This window comes from Hippocampus guttulatus, chromosome 20, assembly GCF_054856545.1.
Source record: "Hippocampus guttulatus isolate MCC_2025c chromosome 20, RoL_Hgut_1.0, whole genome shotgun sequence".
In the NCBI taxonomy this organism is placed as follows: domain Eukaryota; kingdom Metazoa; phylum Chordata; class Actinopteri; order Syngnathiformes; family Syngnathidae; genus Hippocampus; species Hippocampus guttulatus.
The window spans coordinates 8,466,917-8,483,365 of NC_141280.1; the positions used below are offsets into that span (position 1 = coordinate 8,466,917).

At 45.3% G+C, this 16,449-nt stretch overlaps 1 protein-coding gene across 3 annotated transcripts in view; it reads right to left on the bottom strand.

Moving 5' to 3' along the window:
- The window catches only part of LOC147187882 (coiled-coil domain-containing protein 85C-B-like), a 38,230-nt gene extending 23,462 nt beyond the window's left edge, over positions 1–14,768 (bottom strand). Inside the window, exons 1-2 of one of the 3 annotated variants that reach the window (XM_086099702.1) lie at positions 14,645–14,768; positions 13,573–14,331 (exon numbers count right to left, since the gene is read on the bottom strand). In XM_086099702.1, the coding sequence (XP_085955828.1) occupies positions 13,573–14,308 (736 nt within the window). In that variant the 5' untranslated portion in view covers positions 14,309–14,331; positions 14,645–14,768. Of the gene's footprint in view, positions 1–13,572 lie in introns of all 3 variants that reach the window. The other 2 variants (XM_086099701.1, XM_086099703.1) reach the window with 2 other exon arrangements.
- Positions 14,769–16,449: the final 1,681 nt, after the last annotated feature.

Here is a 16,449-nt window from a genome sequence, read left to right on the forward strand (position 1 = left end):
GGGTTTGGCAACAAGAAAAATGCTTACCGTATTTTCCGCACTCAAAGGCGCACTGGATTGTGAGGCGCAACTTCAATGAATGGACTATTTTGTGATTTATTTCATATATTGGACGCACTGGGTTATAAGACACAATCTACAATGCATCCACTAGATGGAGCTACATTCCTTCCGTTCGACTCGGGAGGCGTTCATGACCGTCGCCGAAAAACGTAAATTAACGATTACTTCAATGAAACTATGAAAATTGAAAACAATGCATCAAACTGAAAATCAAAGGAGGAAATATCAAAATAAATTCTATAGCCCCCCTGCAGAATTTATTTAGTGATTTCCTCGCTTGATTTTCTGTTTTGATGCATTCATTTCAATTTTTGTAGTTTCATTGGAGTAATCGTTAATTTACGTTTTTCGGAGGCGGTCATGAACGCCTCTCGAGTCGAACGGAAGAAGAATTGGACAAAGAAGTACCTGTATTTGTTGAGACTGTGAAAACCATTAAAGTGCGCGTTTTACAAAAAACAACACCACAGCTCTCCTTTTTTCCGAGCTGCAACAAAAACGTATTTAATAAAGCAGCGACACAGTTCACTGAACCAACAGCAAGTTATAACATTGTAAGCATGTCTCCAGCAAGGACCCATTTTGGGGTCGACATATTACCGTAATGACCATACACAAGGCGCACCGGATTTTAAGGCGCGATGTGAGCTTTTAAGAACATGGAAGACTTTTCAGTGTGCCTTATAGTGCAGAAAATATGGTATAATTATTTATAATGTGTGAGAGTATGAATTTTGGTGCAGATGTGAGCAAGCATCATGTCAGATGACATGTTTGATTTGGGTTCGCGGGCCACAAAAAAAATGATGTGGCGGGCCAGATCCGGCCCCCGGGCCTTGAGTTTGACACCCGTGATGTAGAAAACAAGCTTTCACAGTCACGTTAACACTAAAGAACAATTATAGAGTCTGAATGTTGCACGAGTGGACATATTTTCAAATGAATAAAAAGTTCATGTGGGGAATTATAAAGTCCATTTACATTTTGTAAAGTCGAGTTGAAGTCAGGTGACATTCGGGAGACGTGCTTCACATCTGGCTTGCATGAAAGTCCACCAACTGCAATGACAGCTAAAGGAGGAGTTGATATTTGTTATCTTACTATATGAGTCATGTCACGTTTGGTACACGAGGAGGTCAGCCGACAATCACGGACAACACGCGTGACTAGCCTAACAACGGCTTTTTTTTGCTTTTTTACAATGCCATATAACGACAAGGCGTTGTGTTCGCTTTCCTCAAGATTGCCTGTCAACTCGCTTCCGGGATAATTTAAAAGGTTCCGACCAGAACACTGAAAACAAGCGAGGCCTTGCGATAATGACTTGGCTAGGAGTGGCGGCTTATAACTCAACTACACGCTGTAAATCAGTCCGCCGACGAGAAAACGCCCGGGCCTCGGATCAGGTGTGGCGTCTGTTTAAAGAAAAGAAAAAAAAAAAAAAATCGGACTGGAATGTGTGTGACGTGTTTGTCCTATTGCGCAATCACTGCACGACTCGACACTGTCGGTCCCCGTGAAGTCATTCGCCGGCTTTCTATTTTGGGCTTGACATGACGATCACTGGTACGACGTGCGTGAGCGCCGCTGCCTGCTAAAAAATACATACGCCTCGCAGAGGCAATGATGTAAAAAAAAAAAAAAAACAGGAAAGTCCTGAGATAAAACGCATGGTTCTATTGAAATATTTACTTCTGATGAATACAGGAAGAGGGAAGTGCGGGGGAAAGTATGAAGCCTCTGTAGTTTGCTTTTTTTTTTAATTTAGCCTTCTGCAGGTGCACTGCTATTTTCCAAAATTGCTTTTGTGTGTTTTGAGGCATTGAGGACAAAGAAAATCCAAAAACTTAAAACCAAGATGAAACGAAGCTCCGTGCGGGAGACGGACAACTCGAGCTCAGACGCGCACCTAAAATCTGCGTTTGTTTTTCATTTACCGTTGAAACAGCGGGCTCAGAATCCTCTCGAATGGGTCTTCGTCCCAAAAAAATATATTTTAATCCTAATAAATGGTAAACTGAGTGCAGTTATGTAGCGTTTTATCTCCACCGTATGTTGTCCAAAGGGATTTACCAAGTCTCAGCATTTACTTTTTTTGAAAACAGATTAGAATGGTCATGCGCTAACGCAACCTATGGAAAGGTCCTCCATTTCACTTTAGAATAACGAACTTAAACTTCCAGGATCTGTCGCCGTACCTTGGCCAACAGCATAATAACTCAGGGTGGGGTTTTTTTTGTCTGCATGTGGAAAAGTTTTAAATCTATCCGTACTCTGTCGTACCAGCTAGCTAGCGCTAAACTAAACGAACCAACGTTCAAATTTGCAAACTTTCTTCGTGTTAGGTACAGCGTCAGAGGCCAACAGCAGACTACGGACAAAGACATTGAGACACTGACTCGCTCAAGGTGTCAAACTAAAGGCCAGTGGGCCAGATCTGGCCCGCCACATCATTTTAATTGGTCCGCCAGAGTAAATCAAACGTCAACAAAACGTTTTTTTTCGGGACAATTCACATCTCAGTCCGAGTCATCAGCGATTCACGCACAGCCCCGCTAAAAACCGATACTGAATTATGCTAGTACTGTGATTTGTGGATTTAATTTGTTCTGTGATCAAGCTTGGAAGTAAAACAAATGTCAAAGCCACAGAAGCGCCAGAATTCGACCCCCGCCACTTCTACATCATTCTGTATGCATTTCTTCTACACTGGTACACGATAGAACGCTGATGCGGGTTTGGCAAAAACCTGTCTCAGTCAGCTTTTCCATTATTTGCCACATCTGTGTTGAATATAACCGAAGGGGGTTGGGGAAGGGGCGGTGCTGTCCGTCACTGAACTTGGTGGATTTTTTTTTTTTTCTTTGTGATGCAACTCCAGAAGTTTCCAATCGGCTAGCGTTTAAGTCCACATCTAAACGTTTGTCATCTCTCCGGGCCTGGGAGAGCCGCTAAGCGATAGCACATGGCGGCTTCGAAATCCGTTTAGTACGAGGGTGTCCAAACTCTCCCCGTTGTGGAGGACAGAAATAGCAAACAATTACGTTCTTCAATTTTTATTCATTATACGTGCTAAAACAAATACCATCAAGTAACTTTTTTTTGTTTTATACATATAATTATTTAAAAGCTGCTTTTTGTTCCTGATGATAATAAGGCAAATCATTTTCAGGATTTTGGGGTGGTCCGCGGCCCCGTATCCAACTAGAACTTATCCACCCTAATATGAGGAGCAGCCGAGGCACATCTTCATGTTCACAAACAAAATAATAGCAATCTGTAGTCAGTTGATAATCTTTAAACCAAAGCATGATGAAGAAAATGTCTTTGCATAACTTAAAAAAAAAAAAAAAGCTCTTTTGTTGCCCTGCGAATATTAACTCATTCAGTACCAGCCAATTCTGGACCAAGTCTGAAAAGACGTTTATAACGTCTTTGGGAGTGAATGAGTTAATAATTGACGCTCACGGCAAAACATTTGCCACTTTCTGTAAACGCCACAAGATGGCAGCAAAGCACCCCCCCCTCCAATTAGACAAGGCTTTACCCCTGGGGTGTCAAACTCATTTTTGTCGCGGGCCACTTTGGAGTTACGTTTTCTCTCGGCGGGCCATTACGACAGTGAAACCGAATAAATCATCTCTTCGCATTACTTGTACATAACCAAGTGATGGATGGCTAGTTTTGAAATCACTCAAGTCAACTAATTGTTAAATTAGGTTTAAAGTTTCTTTTTTGGTGAAGTTTCTCTTCAACGCTTACCTGGCTGAGGGTTTCGGCTGTCACTTCAGCCTTCATCGGAGCTGTTACTGCTTCCTTGTGACGTGTCTTAAAAACAGCTATTGGTTTTGTTGTTTGTCGTCAACAGGGTAACTCAATTATTGCAAAATCTCAACGACCTTTATTACACATGACAATTTCACATTTCAGTACAGATTTTTGCGAGGATCATGCAAGTTGACAGTCATGATTTTCTTTCGCGGGCCACATAAAATGATGTGGCGGGCCGGATCTGGCCCCCAGGCCTTGACTTTGACACCTGTGCTTTGGCCTGTCTAAATTATTCCTTTTATGTGGACACAAGTCCACAAATAGGCAAATTTGTGAATCCTGACTGGCAAACCTGCGGCAGTTCATGGTATAAGAGTAAAATAATTTTTTACTCAAATGAGTCATGGTAGTCAGGGGTGTCGCAAACAACTTTTCAACGTGACATTTTTTAAATTTATTTTGATAGCTTTGTGTCCAATTTTAGTCTATGTCACAACAAATGGCCCACGGGCCAGTTTTGGACACCGCTCGTTTCATACTGTCGCCAAATAGACTCTTCACAATATCGCCTGGGAAGACAGGGGCCAATGAAGCGCACCCCATAATACTGAATAGACGGGCACCGTATCCTAGCAACAAGCAAAAAAAAAAAAGACGGGGTTTGGGAAGAGGGAGGGGGGCTTCTTGCTTTGTAGCGCCTTTGGATCTTCCCATCACCTCTCCGAGGAGACCGGAACCCCCCGCCACCGACAAGGGCACTTTTATCAATGTGCCCTTTAACGCTGTTCTATCTCCTTAAGGGGTTTAAGTGAGTGCACTCTGGGCAGAGATACCAATCGCACTCTTGAAATCCTTTTAACGTTGAAGCCCTCACACTGGGAAGGGGAGGGAAGAAAAAAAAAACCAAAAAAACACACACACACACAAGCTCTATGGCACGTTGAAGAGCGACCACATCCCCGCTTTGATTCCCTTTTTTCGGCGAGCCATGCAAAGACGGCGATGATCGCACACTGTACAATAAAAAAAAAAAAAGTTAAATTTGCTTGACATTTTGCTCCGTTAATTAATTTCAGATCCAGATCAAATACCGCCAAGGCGTCGCGTACATTTGCCGAGGAGTCATCAAAAGAAACGGGCTGAGATTCGGATCGCGCCAAGCGTTGGCGTGTGGAGTTCACGCGCCAGTCAAATCGAATTGCTTTGAGATAGTCTCCGTTGAAAACATTCATGGACACATTGTCGGGTGTTAAATTTGATCATGAAATACAGAGGGGTCCTTGTTTCAACCCTGAACTTGTTTTTACAAGCAAAAACAGTTCATTCTTAATATTTTTAGAGTAGTACCAAATGGTAGATTTTGGCAACGCAAACTAAACCCTAATATTTAGCTATTATTCTTTTTTTTCAACAGTTTTCACTTTCTTTCGATCCATACTGAGAGCCAATTCAGAGCAAATAAACAGATACTTGCAATGTGTGACGCACGGGGCCAATGATGTTGACTCGGCGCGAGAAAAAAAAAACCCCACATAGCTGAGCCTCCCGCGCGTCCATTCCAAAACTGTTCAAAAACCGAAAAACGTGCATGAACGAGGTCATTTTTCTTCAAAGATTTCGTTCATAAACCTGTGGCGTTCGTGAATCGACCATCCACGACACATCGTTTTTCGGCTCATTGTTTTAACATTTATAGCCCGAAAGAGTTTTTCATGCACATATTTACCGTAATCGTGACGCCGCAGCTCAACTCAACTGTATTTATAGAGCACTTTCAAACAGCCATCGCTGCATCCAAAGTGCTGTACATGGAGCAACTAACACATATACAACAATAAAGCAATAAATCAGGAACAAAGATAGTAGAAGGCACCAAACAGTAAAGATAAGATCAAATCAGAGTCATGCTAAGTCAAATGCCAAAGAATACAAGTGAATTTTAAAGATGGGCAGCAAGTGTGGCTGGGTATTTTCCACACTCAAAGGCGCAACTTCAATGAATGGACTATTTTGTAATTTTTTTTCATACATTGGACGCACTGGAGTATAAGACGCAATCTACAATGCATCCACTAGATGGAGCTACGTTCCTTTCGTTTGACTCGAGAGGCGTTCATGACTGCCTCCGAAAAACGTAAATTAACGATTACTTCAATGAAACTACGAAAATTGAAAATCATGCATCAAAACAGAAAATCGCAGGAAATCTCAAAATTAATTCTATAGCCCCCCCCTACAGAATTTATTTTGGCATTTCCTCGAGCGTAACTCCAACAGAACGATCAGATGTCAGTAAAATGTAGGAGATTGCACTGTCTCAGAAGTGTTTGTTATTTATTCCTTTGTGTATTCCCAAACGAAGAAATCACATTTATTATATATATATTGACTTCGCAGGAATGGAACTCTCACAGAACCCGTGGATCCCTGCAAATATTTGTAATTATATTTTCGTGGGTTGCCAAAGCGGAGTGTTTCAACTTTTAAGAGCCATCAACTGACCTCACTCGCAATTTCCAGTCCACTTTCCGGCAAACAGAAGGATTCTGGCTTAAAGCGGCCTGAGAGTAAACAGACATGATCTGAACATCTGCCCAACCCACAGCGAACTCGTCAAAGAGGATCGGAGGAAGACCCAGGAACATCTCCAGAGTTGCAGATAATCGCACGGTCATGGCCGGTGGTCAGCTCTGTGGCGTGAATGCGGAAATAAATGCTAACAGCTGAGAAGATCAAACGCTCCTGTGCCAGCCATCGATTGAGCCAACCTCGTCTTTAGCTGCGTTTTCAACTAAGCGCTTTACGATTGTCGCAGCGACGTCGGATTCCAAATAACAACTCTGATCGACTTCCACCCTCCCCCGCGCGTAATCTGAGGCTCGGTTAAGTGGCGAGGTCTTAATACGTTTTGGGGATGGAATTTCATCGGCCGACGGATTGCGGCTAAAACGACTGTCCTGTCCCGAGCTGCCCTACAAGCATGTAGGAAAGACGACAATCAAGATACTAACTTTTGGGACAGATCGACTTCTAAAAATAATTTTCCATGTGTCCCATGGGGGTGACCCGGTACAAAAGTCCTCTTGCTTTGGTTCAACCCAAATGCCGAGATTAGCCCAATTTAGGCATGCCACGGAGGCCTCCAAACAAGAGGAAGACTGGAAACAGTCAGGACAATAGGCCTCGCGGCAGATGGTCCATTGCTTGGCTTAATGTAGGGCACGGTGGGGGTAGGAAGACGGGGAGGTCACTGGTAAAACCCCCACCCCGCAGACCCCCACTGCATGGGAAAATACCTCCACTCATATCCCCACAATCAGCTCACATTCAACAAGTGAGCGACAGTCAAAGCACCTTATTTTCTGGAGAAATTGCTTCTCATTTGGTATTTTTAAATCGTCATCTTCCCGAACAGCAAAACGGACTTATTTCCTTTGCTAACGCAGTTAAGCCAATGCGGCTTCCCACAACCTCTAAGTAAATATATATACTCATTCAATACTGCACCTATAGAGTACTTGTCCAACAGCAACAATTGTTTCCGGGAAAGAAGCGTTGGGGTATTTTGTACACGGTCGACGCAGCTTCTTGGAAACATATACAGTACAGTCAAAAAGTCAACTAGTCGACTAGTCGATCAAACCCCTAATCTATCATTCGTTCCTTTTATACCTCGAAAGCCGGAAAATTTGCCAGTTTATTGAGGCCGGGTAGCCAACAAGATGCTGGAGTTTATTAAACTTGGAGGATGAGCGTCCTGAGCGATTGTTTCTAAAGAGATTGTTTCTCTCTCGCTCTCTTCGCTGGCACGCCCAAAGCAAAACAGAAACAATGTTTCCTTGGCTAACTCAGTCCAGTCTTTGGCACTTGGCCCGAAGGAGGAAATTAGCCTCAGGAGGAGTGCGGCGAGGTTACCTGAAACCGTTCCAGAAACCTTTCTTGTCAACAATTCGATCCAGATGCTTCAGACGAGCCTACAAACGCATCGCATCCATCACCGAGTCGCTCGCCGCCGGTTACATCAAGTGCCCGTTCCCATTGTGAAGCTACTTGACCTGAACAACACACACACTTTTCCAACTAGTGCAGTGGTTCCCAGCCGTGGTACTAATCGGGGGGCCGATTTGGGAACCGGGCTGCACAGACACCCGGAACAACAACAAAAAAGGTTGGGGACCACTTAGCTAGTAGACAGGTAAGCAAGTTGAAGACATTTGCTGACTCCGAAGTGACAAAGTCCAAGAGCTGACAGGCAGAAAATCCAGACGAATGTCAAATGACTCCCGGCTTGCTGATGAGGAATTGCCCTGTCGTCGAGTTGCTGACTTTTAGCAGCTTGGGACCGTCCAAGGTCGCGACGATCTGTTGCGTAGACAGAACTGAAGTGCTGATCGTGTACCCCCAGGTGTATTTTTTTCCCCTCAGCTCTTTGGCGTTCCCGACCTGATCCCACATGTCAGGTTTGCATCTTAATCAGATTTTTTATAAATGGGCCACATAAATCAATACGTGCTGGAGGGCAACGGAGCACCTTGCGATGAGAGCCGTCAAAGACAAATACAAGGCAGGCGATACTCAACCATTCGAGTCAACCGTACAAGTCCACGGTCAGGAAATAGTCTATGCATCAATTTTCTATACTGCTTGTTTATTACATTAGCGTAGCGGGTACCTGGAGTCTATCGCAAGTGACCTTGGGCGAGAGTCGGCATATGCCCTGGCGAATAGTGGTTCAGGGTCTCGCCAATGCAAGCAACTGGATGCTACCATTCGCTCTATTAGGGATTTGTTACCTAATCTCTGGTTACACACAGCCAAAGTCATTTATAAACCCCGCCCCGAAAAGTAGTCAAATGCTGTCAGTGTGAAAATATTCTGTGATGAGAAAGTTTCATGAATGTTTCCCGGGAAGTCTTATCTTGGAACATGTCAAAAAAGCGATCTATTGTCTACATGTCATAGATGTGACAAGGCTTTATTTACAGTCACCAACTAATGAGGAAAAAAGTTCCGCATCAAACGACTGGTGAGAATGACCGAACCCCCTCGTGTTTGTTTTTAGCGGTTTCATCAAAACAAAGAGCTGACCTAAGTGAGCCTGGCATCATTCCGTGCGGGTCGACACTCCCACCCCACCAGCCCGACTCCCCCCGGCCGAGCCTTACTCCCGCTTCAGTGATTCCGAGGCCAGCCGGGCCTCTCGTCCCCTCGCCCCAATGATCATTGCCGTTGCCCTGGCGACTGAGCGGGCCCTCCAGCCGCCCGCAACAAGGCCACAGGAATTGATTTGAAGCAGAGTGGGAAATTTCTGACGTATCCCGAGACACCAGACAAAGCGTGCAGGACTTGCGGAACGCATGTTCCCGATAGAAGTCCTGGAATAACATCAAACGGCGGAGCCAAATCTCTCGCCGCATTCTGCCGGCTGACGCTGAGTTTTTTTGGGGGGGAATGAGGCGGCTCAGACAGCAGGTTGACGGGAATCCAGACAGATGGATGCAGACTGGGAGGGAAAAGATTGGGGAGAGAGTAATCCCCGCCCTCATGATTCGCAGTTTACAATTCACAAATTCATGGGTTTGGGGTTTTCAGAAACTAAATGACCTATCCCATTAAAGCACCGCCTGAAAAGGAACTGGTGGCAAGTAAATACAGGGCAGGGATGGTGCGACACTGTGGCTAAGAGGGGTTCTATTTTTTATTTATTATATACATACAGTGGTACCTCTACTTACGAACGTCTCTTCATACGAAATGTTCAAGTTACGAAACGCCTCAATGGGAAAAAAAAAAATTGCCTCTTGTTACGAAAGAAATTTCAAGATACCAAGGGTAAAAATACAGTATGGGCTGCTATTCGCAGCTCAGTTTCCTGAACGCAACATACTTCTAGCTGCTCTGCCATTGGCTATTCGCGAGCATCATCCTGGCATCTCATTGGCTAAGAAGGACCTCTACCGTATGTGTCGATGTGTAAAGATAGATAGAAAGGTGTTGATGCAGCATCCATGTCATTCGCCCAGGAGGCGTTCCGATAGTTTTACGTAAATGTGAATCACCCAGAAAAAGTGTTCACCAGTCGGGCAATCGCTCACTAAGCCGACAAAAGCAAACGTCCAGGTAAAAAGCACTTTTGACAGAGAACATGAACTAAAGAGGGCAAAAAACGATGAGGACGCAGTTAATTAAAAGTTAATTTAAATGACCATCATTTTTTTTCTTTATTTTTTACATTATGCACAACTCTCATTTATCGGGCAATAATCTATTTGTAACATATTTGTTAGATATTTTGATGCATTTTTATGCTTCAGAAAACACTCATGTCTGAATTTGGAACGGATTAGGGCATTTACATGGAAAACGCGTCTCTACTTAGAAAATTTTCAAGATAAATTTCTTCCAGAACCAATTAATCGCGCAAGTAGAGGTACCACTGTATAGGCAAAAATGCAAATAGCGAATATGCACGGAAACACTACTCTAATCCATTTTTCCCTTTGGTTTTTCCACTTTCCTGTTTTTGTGGAGTCTGTCGCGCCGCCAGGATGACACGCCGCCCTCTTTTGTTGGTGCAGGAATGTGGGACATCCTGACGGGCTAGCTTTTCATTGACAGTACACAGCTGAGAGTTTCCCCCGCAGGGCTTTTTGTGTGCGCGCGTGTGAACGAGTGTGTGTGTACTCTTGTTTTTTTTTTTTTTAAATCCACATTATCAGCTAGCCACGGCGGGCCGCCGGTTCGACGCAAGCCAGAGAGTCCTCAATCGAAACCCTATCTGGCCCGCCGCGCTCTCGCTTTGTCTACGGCAGGTTACGAGACCGGGCTCAGGATATGAGCGACACAAACATCCAATTCCGGCTAGACAACATTTAGACGCACAATGAACTGAAAGCGCAATCACGAGGAAACCAAAGCTATTGTGTCATTAGCCCTTCAGCAACCTGTCAACCTGTTCGTAAAGTTTGTAAGCAACATGCTGCTTCCGGCTGGTAGAACATGTATGACGGGTCTCAGGTCTCCGGTCCCCTTTTGTTGTTAAATTGACGGTGAACTCACAGCAGATATGAACAAACGCCGGCAAAATGCTTCGAAGTCTCCCCGACCGCAACGACCCAGAAACATGAAGGACTAATTGGTTACCAGCGCATCAAAAGCGGCCACGTCGGTGGCCGACCGGGAGAGCCGCTTCTACGGTTTCATTGAGTGCTTTTGGGTCACGTCTCTCCCTGAGGGCGAAGGAGAGAAGCAAAGTGGAAATCAAGGAAGCAGAGAATTCTCCCAAGGGTGGGAAGCACCTCATATATCGCTTGCTGGCTGCTCAGGAAGTCTGTTTGAAAAACGGGCGATTCCCCAGTCACTTGATTCGGGACTCATTTCAACCTGGCTTGTGTGTCGGGTGGGTGAACCGTGACTCCACCAAGACAGAAAACTAAGAACAACTACTGTCCGGTCTCGGGTGTTTTGAATGCTCCAAACAAAGTCAAGAACCAGTGGAAACAAGTTCAAACCGGTCAATAAAAACATTCAGAACAATAATCAATAACTAATTCATCCATTCGAGAGGGTAATTAAGTTGAGATTGGACAAAAACATAAAGACACAAAAGCTGTCACAATCCAAGTCAAGAATCGGGCGAGGGGGGGCTCAGTGGCTGTAATTTGAAGAATATAACCGACAAAGTTCTGCTCTTTTTGTCATCTCACAACAGATGCCTGAACCACACGCACGCACACACACGCACGCACGCACACACAGTGTGCAATAAAAACACACAAGCCGGACGGCTCAAGAATGGGTTGGGATGGGGTCTCGACAGAAATTCAATTACGTGGACAGCAGCCCCCCTCACCCCCCCCGACCTCCTCCCTGAAACTTCTTTTGAGACAACCCAGCCCCCTTTAAGGTTTCCCAGGCAAGAACCCCCCCCCCCCACCTCCAATGACTCAACCGACCCAAGATCCACCAACCTACAATGAGGCTGGGGTATCTTTCTTTCTCACTGTCCTCTACCAATATAAGTTCTTAAAGTTCATAGAGTCCCCCCCCCCCCCCCCACCACCACCACCACCACCACATCACGGTTCATCGTTCGCATTGCGACTTAGCCACTGGGCGGCAATGTATTCCAGTAATATAGATTATTTGCATCGACGTGACAGTAACAACCTTCAAACAACTGCTACTTTAACACAGAAGGAGAAGCACATAACACTCGCAGGCATATATTGTAACTGATCTTTGACGATGACTTTTTGGGGGGGCGGAGTTTAGTTTAGTTGCCTTCTAAGTGGCAAAAATTAAAAATTAAAAATCGGTGACATGGCTGGAGGTGCAAATACAGCCGATCCAAACAAATCAATTCACACTTCATGCGATGTACAGCACTGTGAGCCATACAGCAGCTTAGGGGTGGGGGGGGGGGGGGGGGGGGTATATAATACTGATGTTACGTAAAGACAGCTAAACGGTGTTAAAAATATGCGTGTGCATGTGTGTGCGTGTCTATGGGGATTAAGGTTTCCCTGGTGCAAGCTCGCATGCTTTTTTTTTTTTTTTTCCTATTTGTTGCTACCTTCAGCGACAATTCCCATTTCAGGATGCCGATTTAATCTCCTCAAATCAAGATTTGGTGGTGGGGTTAATCAAAGTAGCCTCCCGCCAACCACCACCATAATCCTTTAAAAGCAATTTTGATCAGCATATGGCGCCGCCATCGTCGCACACATGCTAGCTACGCATGAACCGCTTGTGGGGGGTTTTTGTTTTTTCAAATCGCGGGAGAGTATCATAATACAGACCTTGAAGAAACATTTTATGGTCTCGTAATTTAAAATTGGGAATGAGCGAGTATCGAAATCAGGTATGGGTATTGGGTACTCATGGAGGATCACAATCAAATCAAAACTTAATTATCCCAAAGCGGAGGTGTTAGTGGTTTTCTCCTGTTGCTTTTATTAGCGCGACATGTCCCCGATTTGCACTTTCAAAACTCGTGCAATATAAAAAGTTATTGCTCATCATATCTGAGACCCCCAAGTGGACTTGCGGATCCCCATGGGGACCCCCAGTTGACACTCACTATTTTAACGGCGCTTCAAGCCTTGCAAACATGAACATTAACAAGTGGGAAGTCATTCCAAAGAGAGGGACCAGTAACGGAAAAAGCTCGATTTCCCTCTGGGCCGCCACTTAATTCTCAGTGCCTCTAATAATGTCTGGTCCGCAAACCTGAGCCAGCAGGCGGGCGCATAGGTGTGGAGGAGCTCTGAGAGGTAAGGTGGGGCGATGCCATTTAATGATTTGAAAACAATTAATTGGATCTCATGCCAGAGTGGGAGTTATGTGCTCTCTCTTACCAGTACCAGTCAACTTTTGTACTTTTGTTTAGGTGTGCACTCTTTTTTTTTTCTCTAAAATATCGCACAGAATAATAATCATCTAGTGTTAAGGACCACAAGGCAACAGCCCCTGAAGACCCCAGTTTGAGAAGGGCTGTTTACTAAATAGACATCAACAAAGTTGCGTGTTCACGCCTAAAAAAAGAAAATTAACTAGAATAGGCTCCAGCACACCAGCGACGCTAATAAGTGGTATGGAAAACGGACGGATGACAATTTCATGGACATGTAACGTACAACTAGCAGACCCCAAGCACCCAATTTGAGAACTACCGATTAGAGCACTTTTAGCCTGGCAAACATGTACATGAAAACATTTGTGTATTTATCCACTCACCATTGAGTCCATTGGGGATGCTCCTGTGATGGTGCGGCACAGACATGTCGTCCATGGACCTCCGCATGGGTTGGCCCAACTTGGAGGCCTCCGGGACAGTCTTGTTCACGTGGTTATGCTGGTGGTTGTGGTTGTGGTGGTGGTGGTCCGGACTCCCGGCGCTTCCAGCGCTGGAGGTGCTGCTCCCGTCCCCAACGTCCCGGATGATGCCGGTGCCCCCGTTGAGGTTGCTTAGGCTGGACTGACTGTCTATGGAGCTCCTGGAGCCCGCGCCGTTCCTCTCCTCATCCAGCATGAGGATGATCTCCTTGAGCTCAGTGTTCTCCCGCAGAACCGTCTCCTGGTTGGCCTCCAGCTCTTTGAGTTTCAGCATGTAGGCGCCGACCTCCTTCCACATGGCGCTGGCCGTGAAGCGACCGAAGCGCTGCCATTCCCGGGACAGCTTCTTGCCCTTCTGCCGGTCATCGTCAAGGAAGCAGCAGAGCTCGCGGAGCTCCTGGTTGTCGTCCTGGAGCTTCTGGTTGACCTCCTTCAGGCTGCGGATCTCGTGGAGGTGCACCTGGAGCCGCCGGTTGATGTCCTTCATCAGGTTACCGTGCTCGATCATCAGGTTCATCTTCTCGCCGTCGACGCGGCGCAGCAGGCGGAGGAGGTCCTCCTTACCTCCGCGAAGGAGCTCGTCGTCGGTCAACTGGCCCAGGTCGTCGCCCGCCGTCTCAGACTGGTTCTTGGCCATGTCTCGATGTGTCTGGAAAATTACTTCGAAGGAGGGGAGAACGTTCAACCAAGCCTCAATTGAGGGATGGTGTTAAAACACATCGTAGAGGTATCAAAATGTCCAAAGTAATGAGAAAAGACGGGAAACGGTGAAATCACGCACACATTCCGTCGCTGACACTCATCGAGTGGTTAAGACCCGAGCGGTGTCATCGAGCCCACGCCGGACATCACTCCTGAACCAAAGCGAAACGAAACGCGGAGCGCAACAAGCGAGACACCGGAACGAGAGGTGAAGAGCCAGGTTGGTTTTGCTCGAATATTACAGCCGAATAGCCGGAAACAAGAGTCCTACTTTGTGTTCGCGCCGCTGAATGCCCTCCTGCAACCGGGCTGGTAAGCCTCTTTAGCGGGATTGAAGCCTCATAGGAGCGGTTGGAATTAGCGGTGGTGATTGTAGGCCCCCCTCCTTCCTCCGTCCTCGGCCAAACATTGGACTTTGAACGCGGCCAATCAAGACCAGAGGGGAGGGAGGGAGGTTGGACAGGGGGCGGGAGCTGAGGCGCAGGTAGACAAGGAGCGAGGCCTAGTGTCGCGAGATTTGAAGTACATCGCGGTCACAACGTTGCCTTCTTGTGCGTTTTGTTCCGTCAACACGTCAGCCATGTTGGATGTGGTGGGTAAATATTAAAACAACGTGTGCAAATTGATTTTTTGGAGCGACAAACAACGAAATGCACAAAGTTAATGGCTCAAATTCACTTGTACACAGCCATGCAAATTATTTGTGATTTATTGGGGGGGGGGGGGGGGGGGGTACAGGTAGAAAAGAAAGTTACGTGATCTCGCGAGATTTTATCTCAACAGGGGGTTTCAGAGCAATTTATGCGGTGGTTCGCGGTCTCTCTTTAACGGTATCCACAAGACTGGATTAAACGAATACGCAACTTTAAAACAATTTCGCCACATAATAAAAGACACTTGAAACATGAATTACAAGCAAACATTTTAAATGTCAGTTAGTGCTCATTATTCAGGGAACCCACATAGTTACCAGAGACACAGATACAATGTTTAATATTAATTTTGGAATGCATTTCGGGCTCACCTATATTGTTGTAGGAGAGTCTACTAGTGGTAAATGAACAGGTTCAATGTCAGGCTTCCGCAGAGCTTGCTGGTGATCTGATCATTTGAATCAGGTGTCTTGCAACCGGATTTTTACACCTGTGTCGTAGACCAAGCTAAACGCTACTCAATTTTTTTGAATACTGAACGCCGCCGATTGGACACTCTAAATTGTCCCTGTGTGCCCTGCGATTGGCTGGCGACCGATTCAGGGTGTCCCCTGCCTACTGCCCGAAAACGGCTGGGATAGGCTCCAGCACCCCCCGCGACCCTAGTGAGGATGAAGCGGTTCGGAAAATGAATGAATGAATGAATGAACGCCACCTCTTGAAGTGTAGTACAGTATTTGTCCACAAGAGAACAGCAAAGGATTTTTAAGAGTTGACTTCACCGTGACGACGGTCTATTGCTTGATTATGAATAAGTTTATGTATTCCATAACAGGGGTCTGTATGTAATACAATAATTTAAAATGGATTTATGATGCAGTTTTCACTTTACAAAAGGATAAGATTAAATTCGTTCAGATGACGCTTGTGGTAGTTCAATTAAACACACACACACATTTGATCCATTGAAGGACATTTTTGGGAGGCAGAAAGTCCAAACCAACCATCATTTAGGGTTTCATAAAATGGCTTGTGTTGCCAAATAACACACTGTCAGACTGCAGCATGAAAGAGAATATGGAGAGCAGATCAGGATAAGGGAAACTGTTTAGGATATATAAATAAGAATAAAGTGGTATTCAGTTTTACAAAAAAATATATATATTTCACTGCAATTGTACTGCCTTTATATTCAGAATAAAAAATCTACTTGATTTTGGTAATAAAATCAGAATTGATCTGAACAAATTTGCAGAATAACATTCTGATTGTGCAGAGAAAAAAAATCTATTTTTATGAGAACTGTTGACTTCTTCAGCCAAGCATCTTCCCATCTTGGACCATGTGAGCCGTTTGTTCTTCTATTCTAGAGTTCGGCGAGTGTTGGGATGATGGCACCACCTTACATTCGTTGTTCATTCGT